The following is a 15307-nucleotide window of genomic DNA, read 5'->3' on the forward strand; positions in this document are numbered from 1 at the left end:
TGTGAGTGTCCAACGGACATGGCCAGCACAGATTTCTCCGGATCCGTGCCCGTGCCGCGGCACACAGGGAGGAAGTGAACAGGAGGACATCCAGGGACTCCCTCCCAGCAATTGAGCGTTGCGCTGCAGCCATCTTTCTGCTATAGCTCGGGCGCATAGGGGTTAACAGAAGTCGGTTATAGGCTTGTGTTTAGATCCTGTGTGTTTACATCCTCAGCTGGCTCGTCAATCTCCACTGGGATGAGGTGATTAGGTTTCTCCATCAGGAGCGTCATCACCTCACCCCAGCGAAGATTGCGGAACCAGCCAAGGACACCGAGAAGGCGCCACTCTACAGCGTTGCACGCGGTTTAGCTTCCCCAGCCACATCGCTCCTGTCTGTTTCTGCCCAGCCACTTCCTGGCTGAACTCTGCATTTCAGAAAGAGTGTTAAGCAAGCCAAGGACACCCAGACACTGATGCACACCATGCCACTGGCCGCCTCTCCATTCTCCAGCACTTCCTTTCCACCACCCAGCATCTTTCCAGCCGATCTTTGCACAACACCAGCCGCTCGCCTGCTGATCTCTGCTAAAGATGCTAAGACTTCCACAAATTACAAGGCGGTAACCACTACCAGTGGCAGCCACTCCATAAGGATCACAGAAGTGCCGCCCCCCTAATAGAAACCGCCAGGCCCCTATAAAGAGGGACAGAGGGACTTTGCTTGAAATCAGGGACAATTGAAAACGATGAAGTTGCCCTTCAAATTAGTGAGCATCCATTATACCTTCTATTCCAATACCTAAAAGGGACACATTTTTATTTTAAAACAATAATTCATTTATTTTTTATTTTTTTATCACCAGTGGAGATGTTCTTATAGCTATGGATGCCCACAAGTCTGTAGTTGAAGGGAATTGATGTATGTATTACAGCTGAAAAGGTTTACACAAACAAACCATAACATATACATTTTTTATTAGGTTTTTTTATGTACAGAAAAATATTTTTTACAGGAAAGCAATACACTGGTCATGTTTTATATTCCTGATAAGGGTTATAATTATTTAAAAGAAGATAATTCTGCTGCTGAGCAAAGAGGTAGTCTAAAGAGACAATGCAGTCACCGGTTCCATGTATGTGTATGGAGTTCTCTTCATATCAATGCAGCACAGAGCCACTGTAACAGAAAACAAAATCAGTTACAGAAAATGAATGTATGGAGGTTTTGTAAAAAAAAAAAAAAAAAAGATATATATATATATATATATATATATATACACACACACACACAGTTGTGCTGATAAGTTTACACCCATTTTTAGAAAATATGAATGATAACACAAAAACTTTTCTTTCAATCGTGGTTAGTGTTTGGCTGAAGCCATTTATTATCAATCAACTCTGTTTACTCTTTTTAAACCATAACGGCAACAGAAACTACCCAAATGACCCTGATCAAAAGTTTACATACCCCAGTTCTTAATACCGTGTATTGCCAACTTTTAACATCATCAATGACAGCTTGAAGTTTTTTTTGTGTTATTTGTGGATGAGGCTCTTTATCTTCTCAGATGGTAATGCTGCCCATTCCTCTTGGCAAAAAAGCTTCCAGTTCCTGTAAATTCTTGGTCTGTCTTGCATGAACTGCATGTTTGAGATCTCCCCAGAGTGGCTCAATGATATTGAGGTCAGGAGACTGAGATGGCCACACACTTTATTCTGCTGTAGCCAATGACAGGTCGACTTGACCTTGTGTTTTGGATCATAGTCATGTTGGAATGTCCAAATACACCCCATGCACAGCTTCCTGGCTGATGAATGCAAATTTTCCTCCAGTATTTTTTGATAACATACTGCAGTCATCTTGCCAACAAATTTGAACAAATTTCCTGTGCCTTTGTAGCTCACACATCCCCAAAACATCAGCGATCCACCTCCGTACCTTTCATCATAGGCCTTGTTGACTCCATTCCAAATCTAGCATTTATGGTTGTGGCCAAAAAAGGTGCCTCCTTATTGTGCATCTTGAAGCAGCCACACTCAATGTTTTCAGAGAGTCCTGTATTCACCTGAAGTTATTTGTGGGTTTTTCTTTGCATCCCGAACAATTTTCCTGGCAGTTGTGGCTGAAATTTTAGTTGGTCTACCTGACCGTGGTTTGGTTTCAACAGAACCCCTCATTTCCACTTCTTGATTAGAGTTTTAACACTGCTAATTGGCATTCTCAATTCCTTGGATATCTTTTTATATCCCTTTGCTGTTTTACACAGTTCAGCTACCTTTTCCCGCAGATCCTTTGACAATTCTTTTGCTTTCCCCCCATGACTCAGAATCCAGAATTGTCAGTGCAGCACTGGATAAAAGATGCAGGGATCCGTCAGAAGTTCAGAAACTCATTGGCCAATTTTCAGCTTTCAGTGCCCTCACAATTTGAACGACAATTACTCAGTCATGTAAAACTGTACCCAAATGAATTTTTGTCCTTTTTTTCATACAAATAGAGCTTTCTTTTGGTGGTATTTGATCACCTGTGGGTTTTTTATTTTTTGCGCTATAAAATAAAAAAGAATGAAAATTTTGAAAAAAGGCAGAAGATTTAAAAAAACAAAAACAAATTTTTCTTTGTTTCTGTGATAACATTTTGCAAATTATAAATTTTTCTTGCAGGGACCACCCTGTTATCCGCCGGCTCAGCGGGGATAAACGGAGCGATCCCCACTGAGCAAGCAGATGTTCACACGGTGGATCATCACGGATCTGTCCCCTGTGAAAGGGGCCTAACAAGCCAGGAAAGTACAAATACCCCCCAAATTACCCCTTTTTTGAAAGTAGACATTCCAAGGTATTTAGTAAGATGCATGGTGAGGGTTTTAATGGTGTAATTTTTTCCCACAATTCTTTGCAAAATTACGATTTTTTTTCCCCCCACAAAATTGTCATTGTAATAGGTTATTTCTCTCACATGGCATGTGTATACCACAAATGACTCCATGAGTCACCAAAATACATTCTGCTACTCCTCTTGAGTATTACGATACCACATGTGTGGGACTTTTTCACAGCCTAGCCACATAGAGAGGCCCAACATGCAGGAAGCACCATCAGGTGTTCTAGGAGCATAAATTACACATCTAACTTGTTGACTACCTATTACACTTTTGAAGGCCCTAGAGCACTAGGACAATGACACGTGACACTGATGTGGCACTGATGACAGATGGCACTGATGGCACATGACACTGATGACAGCTGGCACTAATACGTGGCACTGATGACACGTGACACTGATGACAGATGGCACTAATATGTGGCACTGATGACACGTGACACTGATGTGGCACTGATGACAGATGGCACTAATACGTGGTACTGATGACATGTGACACTGATGTGGCACTGATGACAGATGGCACTGATAGATGGCACTGATGACATGTGAAACTGATAACAGATGGCACGTGACACTGACAAGTGGCACTGATGACAGATGGCACTGATACGTGACACTGATGACACGTAACACTGATAACAGATGGCACATGACACTGACAGGTGCCACTAGGGGCAGGTGGCACTGGGGACAGATGGCACTGATAGGTGGCACTGGGGGCAGGTGGCACTGGGGACCGGTGGCACTGGGGACAGTTGGCACTGATAGGTGGCACTGGGGACAGATGACAGTGACAGATGGCACTGGGGACAGATGGCACTGATAGGTGGCACTGGGGACAGAGGGTGCTGATAGGTGGCACTGGGGACAGGTGGGCATGTGTATTCAGGGGCGTACCAAGGGGTCAGCGAGACCACCAGTTTGTGTCACTTCTCTAAATTTAACTGCTGTGTCCCCTACAATCCGGCCGCCATGTTGCGGCAGCTGTCGCCCTGTGATTGGATGAATGTGGTCATGTGCTGCGGCCTGCGGCAGGGCTGGCCAGTCCTTGAACGTGGGCGGTGCATGCACGAAGGCGGCTCTGCCTCCTAGAGTCCTGCCTGTGCTTCTGTAAGCCGCCGCCATCTTCTCCTCCACCCTTCCTCCTGTCTGACTGCGCCGGATCTGGTAGTGCAGTGGGACTTCATCTGGGACTGGGGGTGTGTGTGTGAGGCTGTGAGGGAGACAACATGGTGGGTGCTGCATTCATGGCAATGGAGTGGGTGCTGCATTCATGGCAATACGATGGTTGCTGCATTCATGGCAATATGGTGGGTGCTGCATTCATGGCAATATGGTGGGTGCTGCATTCATGGCAATTGGGTAGGTGCTGCATTCATGGCAATACTGTGGGTGCTGCATTCATGGCAATATGGTGGGTGCTGCATTCATGGCAATGGAGTGTGTGCTGCATTCATGGCAATGTAGTGGGTGCTGCTTTCATGGCAATACGGTGGGTGCTGCTTCTATGGCAATACGGTGGGTGCTGCATTCATGGCATTACGGTGGGTGCTGCATTCATGGCAATGGAGTGGGTGCTGCATTCATGGCAATACGATGGTTTCTGCATTCATGGCAATATGGTGGGTGCTGCATTCATGGCAATATGGTGGGTGCTGCATTCATGGCAATTGGGTAGGTGCTGCATTCATGGCAATACGGTGGGTGCCGCATTCATGGCAATGGAGTGTGGGCTGCATTCATGGCAATACGGTGGGTGCTGCATTCATGGCAATACGGTGGGTGCTGCATTCATGGCAATGGAGTGGGTGCTGCATTCATGGCAATACGGTGGGTGCTGCATTCATGGCAATACGGTGGGTGCTGCATTCATGGCAATACTGTGAGTGCTGCATTCATGGCAATAGGGTAGGTGCTGCATTCATGGCAATATGGTGGGTGCTGCATTCATGGCAATGTAGTGGGTGCTGCTTTCATGGCAATACGGTGGGTGCTGCTTTCATGGCAATACGGTGGGTGCTGCTTTCATGGCAATATGGTGGGTGTGGCATTCATGGCAATACAGCGGGTGCTGCATTCATGGCAATACGGTGGGTACTGTTTCTATGGCAATACGGTGGGTGCTGCATTCATGGCAATACAGTGGGTGCTGCATTCATGGCAATGGAGTGGGTGTTGCATTCATGGTAATACTGTGGGTGCTGCATTCATGGCAATACGGTGGTTGCGGCATTCATGGCAATACGGTGGTTGCGGCATTCATGCCAATGGAGTGGGTGCTGCATTCATGGCAATACGGTGGGTGCTGCATTCATGGCAATACGGTGGGTGCTGCATTCATGGCAATATGGTGGGTGCTGCTTTCATGGCAATACAGTGGGTGCTGCATTCATGCCAATACGGTGGGTGTGACATTCATGGCAATGGAGTGGGTGCTGCATTCATGGCAATACGGTGGGTGCTGCATTCATGGCAATATGGTGGCTTTATATGCAATATCTTTTTTCAAAAGTCAAAACAATTGAAAAGGGACTGTATAGCCTAAACATTATCTTGAATGGATATGCAGACAATTAAAAATGAAAGGAAATTGATGTAAAAAAAACCAAACAACTGAAATTCTAACTCTTTAATGAAGGGGGGCGATAGAGATTCTCGCAAGGGCACTGGAGACCCTAGGTACGCCCCTGTGTGTCTTTGTGCATGTGGCACTGTGTTAGTGTTCAAACACTCACACTGCAGCTGCCGGCCACTCTCCCTCCTCACACACAGTCTCTGCGTGAGGAGGGAGAGCTGGCAATGAGAGATGATCTCATATGTTTACATATGAGATCATCTTTCATTGGATACTCCGATCGAGTGCTAAATGGCCACTGTGATTATCCATTTAACATGATCTGTGAGTGTCCAACGGACATGGCCAGCACAGATTTCTCCGGATCCGTGCCCGTGCCGCGGCACACAGGGAGGAAGTGAACAGGAGGACATCCAGGGACTCCCTCCCAGCAATTGAGCGTTGCGCTGCAGCCATCTTTCTGCTATAGCTCGGGCGCATAGGGGTTAACAGAAGTCGGTTATAGGCTTGTGTTTAGATCCTGTGTGTTTACATCCTCAGCTGGCTCGTCAATCTCCACTGGGATGAGGTGATTAGGTTTCTCCATCAGGAGCGTCATCACCTCACCCCAGCGAAGATTGCGGAACCAGCCAAGGACACCGAGAAGCCGCCACTCTACAGCGTTGCACGCTGTTTAGCTTCGCCAGCCACATCGCTCCTGTCTGTTTCTGCCCAGCCACTTCCTGGCTGAACTCTGCATTTCAGAAAGAGTGTTAAGCAAGCCAAGGACACCCAGACACTGATGCACACCATGCCACTGGCCGCCTCTCCATTCTCCAGCACTTCCTTTCCACCACCCAGCATCTTTCCAGCCGATCTTTGCACAACACCAGCCGCTCGCCTGCTGATCTCTGCTAAAGATGCTAAGACTTCCACAAATTACAAGGCGGTAACCACTACCAGTGGCAGCCACTCCATAAGGATCACAGAAGTGCCGCCCCCCTAATAGAAACCGCCAGGCCCCTATAAAGAGGGACAGAGGGACTTTGCTTGAAATCAGGGACAGTCCCTTGAAATCAGGGACAATTGAAAATGATGAAGTTGCCCTTCAAATTAGTGAGCATCCATTATACCTTCTATTCCAATACCTAAAAGGGACACATTTTTATTTTAAAACAATAATTCATTTATTTTTTATTTTTTTATCACCAGTGGAGATGTTCTTATAGCTATGGATGCCCACAAGTCTGTAGTTGAAGGGAATTGATGTATGTATTACAGCTGAAAAGGTTTACACAAACAAACCATAACATATACATTTTTTATTAGGTTTTTTTATGTACAGAAAAATATTTTTTACAGGAAAGCAATACACTGGTCATGTTTTATATTCCTGATAAGGGTTATAATTATTTAAAAGAAGATAATTCTGCTGCTGAGCAAAGAGGTAGTCTAAAGAGACAATGCAGTCACCGGTTCCATGTATGTGTATGGAGTTCTCTTCATATCAATGCAGCACAGAGCCACTGTAACAGAAAACAAAATCAGTTACAGAAAATGAATGTATGGAGGTTTTGTAAAAAAAAAAAAAAAAAGATATATATATATATATATATATATACACACACACACACACAGTTGTGCTGATAAGTTTACACCCATTTTTAGAAAATATGAATGATAACACAAAAACTTTTCTTTCAATCGTGGTTAGTGTTTGGCTGAAGCCATTTATTATCAATCAACTCTGTTTACTCTTTTTAAACCATAACGGCAACAGAAACTACCCAAATGACCCTGATCAAAAGTTTACATACCCCAGTTCTTAATACCGTGTATTGCCAACTTTTAACATCATCAATGACAGCTTGAAGTTTTTTTTGTGTTATTTGTGGATGAGGCTCTTTATCTTCTCAGATGGTAATGCTGCCCATTCCTCTTGGCAAAAAAGCTTCCAGTTCCTGTAAATTCTTGGGCTGTCTTGCATGAACTGCATGTTTGAGATCTCCCCAGAGTGGCTCAATGATATTGAGGTCAGGAGACTGAGATGGCCACACACTTTATTCTGCTGTAGCCAATGACAGGTCGACTTGACCTTGTGTTTTGGATCATAGTCATGTTGGAATGTCCAAATACACCCCATGCACAGCTTCCTGGCTGATGAATGCAAATTTTCCTCCAGTATTTTTTGATAACATACTGCAGTCATCTTGCCAACAAATTTGAACAAATTTCCTGTGTCTTTGTAGCTCACACATCCCCAAAACATCAGCGATCCACCTCCGTACCTTTCATCATAGGCCTTGTTGACTCCATTCCAAATCTAGCATTTATGGTTGTGGCCAAAAAAGGTGCCTCCTTATTGTGCATCTTGAAGCAGCCACACTCAATGTTTTCAGAGAGTCCTGTATTCACCTGAAGTTATTTGTGGGTTTTTCTTTGCATCCCGAACAATTTTCCTGGCAGTTGTGGCTGAAATTTTAGTTGGTCTACCTGACCGTGGTTTGGTTTCAACAGAACCCCTCATTTCCACTTCTTGATTAGAGTTTTAACACTGCTAATTGGCATTCTCAATTCCTTGGATATCTTTTTATATCCCTTTCCTGTTTTACACAGTTCAACTACCTTTTCCCGCAGATCCTTTGACAATTCTTTTGCTTTCCCCCCATGACTCAGAATCCAGAATTGTCAGTGCAGCACTGGATAAAAGATGCAGGGATCCGTCAGAAGTTCAGAAACTCATTGGCCTTTTATACACACACTAATTACAAGCAAACAGATCACAGGTGAGGATGGTTACTTTTAATAGCCAAACCCCTTTGTGTCAAAATTACCAGGCCAAAATCACCAGGGTATGTAAACTTTTGATCAGGGTCATTTGGCTTCAGCCAAACAATAACCACGAGTAAAATAAAAGTTTTTGTGTTATTCATATTCTCTGAAAAATGGCCAAGAAATCACAAATTCTGCCAGGGTATGTAAACTTTCTTATGGCCAGGACTGAAAAAAAGATAATATATATATTTTTTTATATCTGCATGCATCCAGCAGGTGGTGCTTAAAGCTGGGTTCACATATATGCGAGTTGGATGCACTTTCAATGGAGCCGGTTCACAAATGTGTGGGGAGGCCGTGATGCGGTTTTGAATATGGTCCTGTGTGTTTTTGGGTCCAGATCAGGTGCAAATTCAGGGAATAATTCTCACCTGAACCGGTGAACAGAAACACACCAGATTCCAGACTGCAAATCGCAGCCACATATATGTGAACCCAGCCTAAAAGTTTATCCAATGCCAGCCAAAGACAGACATTTTTCCAAGCTTAGTGACTGACTGGAAAGATCTGCAACTCAATAGGTGATGTGCTGCACTTTTGCAGAGAGACCACTGCTTCCACACAGTGAACACAGATCCTTCTCAGCAGCATGCTGGCAGGGGACAGGCAATTCTATTCAGTCTGTGACTGCTTTCTAAAGAAAAGCAACTGTAGGACTATGCTTATTAAAAAATAAAGGTCCAGTTGGGCTTTAAATGGTAATCTGTAAAACAATGATATTTAACCAGTTGCTGCCCGCTCACTGTCAAATGACGGTGGGACGGCTCTCATTCTTCGATGCCGTCATATGAGGGCGTCCCAGAATGGCCACTCTCACGCACCCATGGGAGCACGCAGTTATCACGGCCGTGTTGTGTTGCTAGGACATGGTGCGACCCCGATCTCTGTAATGAACCACCTCCGGGGCTCTTTAACCATGTGATCATCTGTGTCCAATCACAGCCTGGCACATGTAAACACAGAGATGCCAGTAATCGGCACTCCTCACCACATACTGACAGAATGTGTAGCGAGGAGAGCCGATCAGCGGCATCATCTTGCAGGAGACAACAAAACATGTAATCAGGGCACTGATCATCAGTACCCTGATTATATTATAGTGCCAACAGTGTCACCAATCAGTGCCAGCAATCAGTGCCCACCAGTGCCAGCAATCAGTGCTGCCTATCAGTGTTTTTTTTGTTTCAGTTTCAAAACTTTGTAAATAAGTAAGTTTTCTCCTTCACTGATGGGCACTGATGGGGCTACACTGAGGGGCACTGATAAGGCGGCACTGATGGGCACAGATGAGGTGGCACCAATGAAGTGGCACTGATGAGGTGGCATTGATGGACACTGATATGTGGCACTGATAGGCGGCACTGATGGGCGACACGGATGGTCACAGATAGGTAGCACAAATTGGCACTGATAGCTGGCACGGATTGGCATGGATAGGCGGTACGGATGGGCATTGATTAGTGGCACGGATGGGCATGGAAAGGCGGCACGGATGGGCATGGATAGGCGGCAAGAATGGGCATTGATAGGCAGCATTGTATTGTTTTATACTGTACTAATGGATGCCAATCAATGCCAAACAATAATGCATGCAAATCAGTGATGCCCATTGTGGGCACTGATTGGCATCCATTATGGGCACTGATTGGCATCCATTGTGGGCACTGACTGGAATCCCTGGTAGTCTAGGGTGGCATACCTTGTGCTGGGCATCCCTGGTGGTCTGGTGGCGTCCCTGGTGGTCCAGTGTGGTCATCCTCAGGGGGGCTGCACTGATAATCGATCAGCACAGACCCCCCCTGTCAGAGGAGCAGCCGATCGGCTCTCCTCTACTTGCATCTGACAGACGCGAGTGAGGAAAAGCCGATCACCGGCTCTTCCTATTTACACTGTGATCAGCCGTGATTGGACACGGCTGATCACTTGGTAAAGAGTCTCCGTCGGAGACTCTTTACTGAGATCGTAGTTGCGGGGTGTCAGACTGACACCCCGCAACAACGATCACCGTGATGCGCGCCCCCCCCGGGGGCGCGCAGCGGCTCGAAATCCTGATCACGTCATATGACGTCCTGTCAGGATTTTGAAACCACTTTGCCCAGGTGCTTTTGTTATAGGGCGGGAGGCAAGTGGTTAAAAAAAAAATTCAAAAAAATTTTTGGTTGTAAAAATTAAAAAAGTCAGCAGTTATTAACGACCACCAAAATAAAGCTCTATTTGTGTGAAGAAAATGATAAAAATTTCATTTGGGTACAGTGTAGCATGACTGCGCATTTGTCATTCAAAGTGCGACAGCGCTGAAAGCTGAAAAATGGCCTGGGCAGGAAGGGGGTGTAAATGCCCTGTAGGCAAGTGGTTAAACAGTACAAATACAAGCATGATAACTTATTACATCGCTTATAAACTTTCCCCCAAAATTATCAGTTTCTATGAGCTGTAAATATTAATATGAAGTCTTTTAGTCCAAAATGGAGAAAATTACCTCAGATAAGGACAAACTGATGCTTCCGCTCTTGTCTGCGTCTAATATCTCAAACATTTCTAAAAAAACAAAAACAATTTACTGGTATGCTGTATTGCTACAATTACTATTGATACAAAAGATTGAGATATAAAAGCTAATGCTTAATTGGTTTCCTTAGGAGGTGAGGTAGGAGGCTGGGAGGCGTGAGGCAGCCTATATTCTGAACCCGGGAGACTCCACTTATCGGGCATGGCAGAGTGCGTTGAGGGAGCTATCGCTGTATAGGGTGGAGCAGACCCAGAAGTCTCTGCTGCACGCTAGGCAGCGGCTGTTTGAATTTGGAGACAGAAATGGGAGGTTGCTTGCCTGGTTGGCGAGGGGGCAACTTGGGTCCACACACATTGCTCAGGTTCGGGGCGCTACCGGGGAACTGTTGTCCTCCCCTGCAGACATTAATTCCAGGTTCCTCGAATTTTTTCAGGGGGTCTATACCTCTCGCGCTGGCTCCTCCCCGGCGGAGCTGTGCCTTTATCTACAGCGGATTTCCTTCCCTCTCTTGTCTCAGGCGGACAGGGATATGCTGGATGGTGCCATAACGTTGGAGGAGGTGCAGGCGGCGATTGGGGCCCTTCAGTCAGGTAAAACTCCGGGAATGGATGGGCTCCCCTCTGAGTTTTATACACAACATATGGAGCTCCTTGCCCCGAAGCTCACTGCTTTGTTCTTGGGCCTTGGGACGGCTGAGGCCCTTCCGGGGTCCATGGAGGAGGCGGTCATTGTCCTTATCCCTAAGCCTGGTAAGGACCCGCAGGAGTGTTCCTCATACAGACCCATTTCACTATTGAATGTGGATTTCAAAATATTAGCAAAGGTTCTGGCTACTCGACTCACGTCGGTTATCTCTAAGTTGATACATACAGATCAGACTGGCTTCATGCCTGGTAAGGGTACAGACATCAATATACGTCGTCTGTTCCTTAACCTCTCTGCCAGTCATGATGATAGTGGCTCTCGGGTGGTGGCGTCTCTTGACGCGGAGAAAGCGTTTGACTCTGTGGAGTGGGGATACCTATGGGAGGTGCTTCGTTGTTTTGGGTTTGGCCCCGGTTTTCTGCGTTGGTTACAACTGCTCTATCGGGCGCCTAGAGCCAGGGTGCGCACTAACGACAGGCTTTCCGATCTGTTCCCACTCCACAGAGGCACACGTCAGGGATGTCCCCTGTCTCCTGGGCTTTTTGCTTTGGCTATGGAGCCTTTGGCGATCCTTATTAGGCAGTCTCCCGGGGTCCGGGGACTTGTGGTTGGTGGGGTGGAGGAAAAAATATCGCTGTATGCGGACGACGCTCTGCTATACTTGAGGGATGCGGGCCCCTCTTTGGCAGCTGCCTTGAATATATTTGACCAATTTGGTGCTCACTCTGGTATTCGTATCAATTGGGCTAAGTCTAGTCTCCTTCCCTTGGATGGAGGGGCTTGTCATGGCACACCCTCCGGTCCATTGGAATGGGTATCCTCCTTTAAATATCTGGGGGTGCTGGTGTCCAGGGACCCCACTCAATACTATCGACTTAATATATCCCCTCTGCTCCGCTTTGTTAAAGACCGATTTCGGTCTTGGGCTGGGTTGCCACTGAATCTATTGGGGCGGGTTGGCATTTTTAAGATGATGGTGTTGCCCAAACTTCTCTATATGTTTAGGAATAGTCCTGTGTGGGTACAGGCCTCCTTTTTCCGTGAATTGGATGGGTGCCTTACCTCCTTTTTGTGGAATGGCGCGTCCCCGCGCCTGGCCAGGGCCACGCTGCGCCTTCCCACTCATTTGGGGGGGCTTGCCCTCCCGGATGTGCGGATCTATTATTGGGCAGCAATATTAGTCACTGCATTTTGGTGGCTGGAGGGGAGTCGGTCTAATGCTGCGGTGCGTTTGGAGGCGGCACGGGTGGGCACCCGACGAGATCTTCAGGATCTGGTTTATAGGGGGGTCGGAGCCTATTCTGATCTTCCTGTCCCGACGAAGGCTACGTTGAAGGTGTGGGTTGTGGCTAGGCGTCGTTTTTCGAGTTCCGATCGGTGGTCTCCTGCACAGCCACTTTGGGGCAATCCTGCCTTGCATCATTTTCGTACGGTTCCAGACCCTCGGGTGTGGGCTAGGTATGGGATAGCGACTCTCCGGGATGTTATGCCTACCGGTGTTCTACTGACATACTCACACTTATCTGGGAAATATGGACTCCCGGGATGGATGTACTTTCGGTACATTCAATTGCGCCATGCTGCCAGGGCCTAATTCCCGACTCCCCCCTCGATTCAAATGGATCCAGTGGAAGACTTATTGTCTGATAGTGACCTGAGGAAGCCCCTCTCTGCATTGTATACCACCTTACTGCCAAAAGACATTCCCAGGATGGCTCGGGTGTGGGAGGAATGGCGAACTGATATCCCGACGTTCACTAGAGAGGATTGGGAAGACTGCCTAACCTACGGGCCCAGGGTACTGATAGCAGCGGGGGACAAATTGCTTCAGCTTAAATTTCTCCACAGAGTATACTTTACCCCAGTCCGATTGGCGAGAATGTATGCTGATAGGGACCCGCAGTTCCCCCGTTGTAGAGTACATCGTGGTACGTTTATTCATATGTTCTGGGAGTGCCCGACTCTGGCGACTTTCTGGGATGGGGTATTTGAACATATGAATGTTCGTATGGAGTTATCGGTCGTCAGGTCGCCAGAGCTTGCTCTCTTGGGGGTGCAGGAGGAGGCTCAGAGGCCGCACCACAGTAGGATACTTGTCTATATGCTTTGTTTTTACGCTAGGAAGGAGATTCTGGTGAGATGGACGTCCCCGACTCCACCTAGGGTGTCTGTATGGGAGAGTAAAATAAATGCTATGTTGCCCATGTACAAGCTGACATATTTGAGCAGGGGCTGTCCTTGGAAGTTCGACAAGGTCTGGTCTCCATGGTTTGGGCCCGCCCCTGGATAGGTGATTAGCAGCGACGGCTAGCTTTGTGCACTTATCCCTCTGCATTTCCTGCCCCTTCTGCTGTTTCTCCTCTTTTCTCCTCCTCGTCCTTCCCCCCCCCCCCCCCCCCGGTCCCTTTTCTCCTTTTTCTCTCCCCTCACGTTTCTTCTTTTCCCTGTTTTCCGGCGCCCTCCTTGTTTCCCCTGTCCTCCTCTGTCCTCCTACATCCTCTTCTCTCCCTAGTGGGTTGTGGCACTGTAATAGGCATTTTCCGGTTCACACTGTTTTATTGGTCTTGTGATTGATAATCGATTTATGTACGTTGCTACTTCTATACCTTGTGTATGTGGATTTTGTATAATGATGATGTTCAATAAAGCACTCCTGATTGTTAAAAAAAAAAAAAAAAAAGGAGGTGAGGTAATATCTTTCAATGAGAACACATATTTAAGAAGGAATGCCCCAGGACCCTCTCTTATACCCCCATGATCTTTGAATGGAAATTTGTTTCTTGGTTCATGGCATGTTTGGTTGTTTTTTTAATATTAATATATACAGTATATATATATATATATATATATATATACATACAGACACACTTCAAATCTTATAGTAAGGCTGTCCACAAGGTTTAGGAGTGTATCTATGGGAATGTTTGACCATTCAACCAGAAGGGCATCTGTGAGTTCAAGCACTGAAGTTGAACGAGAAGGCCTGGCTCGCAGTCTCCACTCTAATTCATCTCAAAGGTGTTCTATCGGGTTGAAGTCAGGACTGCGCAGGCCAGTTAAGTTCCTCCACCCAAAACTCGCTCATCCATGTCTTTATGGACCTTGCTTTGTGCACTGGTGTACAGTCATGGAACAGGAAGGGGCCATCCTCAAACTGTTCCCACAAAGTTGGGAGCATGAAATTGTCCAAAATGTCTTGGTATGCTGACACCTTAAGAGTTCCCTTCACTGGAACTAAGGGACCGAGCCCTTGCAACATGGGGGCTGTGCATTATTATGCTGCAACATAAGGTGATGGTCGTGGATGAATGGCACAACAATGGGCCTCAGGATCTTGTTGCGGTATATCTGTACATTCAATATGCCATCAATAAAATGCACCTGTGTTCATTGTCAATAGCACACACCTGCCCATTCTATAAGCCCACCTCCACCATGGGCCACTCGATCTACAACGTTGACATCAGCAAACCGCTCACCCACATGACACCAACACCTCATGTTGCAGCATGATAATGCACGGCCCCATTTTGCAGGGATCTGTACACAATTCCTGGAAGCTGAAAACATCCCAGTTCTTGCACGGCCAGCATACTCACCGGACATGTCACCCATTGAGCATGTTTGGGATGCTCTGGATTGGCGTATACGACAGCGTGTTCCAGTTCCTGACAATTTCCAGCAACTGCGCACAGCCATTGAAGAGGAATGGACCAACATTCCACAGGCCACAATCAACAACCTGATCAACTCTGTGCGAAAGAGATGTACTGCACTGTGTGAGGCAAGTGGTGGTCACACCAGATACTGATTTGTTTTCGGACTCCCCAATACAGTAAGGCTGGGTTCACACTGAAGCGATGCGGGAACGCCGCAAATCCGTGGCGGG

At 46.6% G+C, this 15307-nt stretch overlaps 1 protein-coding gene across 1 annotated transcript in view; it reads right to left on the bottom strand.

The window, feature by feature from the left end:
• Positions 1-6736: 6736 nt before the first annotated feature.
• LOC143987224 (calpain-8-like) overlaps positions 6737-15307 on the bottom strand; it is a 55813-nt gene continuing 47242 nt past the window's right edge. Inside the window, exons 20-21 of the mRNA XM_077485813.1 lie at positions 10744-10802; positions 6737-6955 (exon numbers count right to left, since the gene is read on the bottom strand). Of these exons, the coding sequence (XP_077341939.1) occupies positions 6932-6955; positions 10744-10802 (83 nt within the window). The 3' untranslated portion in view covers positions 6737-6931. The remainder of the gene's footprint in view (positions 6956-10743; positions 10803-15307) is intronic.

Source organism: Lithobates pipiens, unplaced genomic scaffold (assembly GCF_037356315.1).
Source record: "Lithobates pipiens isolate NorthernLeopardFrog02 unplaced genomic scaffold, aLitPip1_a1.2 Scaffold_18, whole genome shotgun sequence".
Lineage (NCBI taxonomy): Eukaryota > Metazoa > Chordata > Amphibia > Anura > Ranidae > Lithobates > Lithobates pipiens.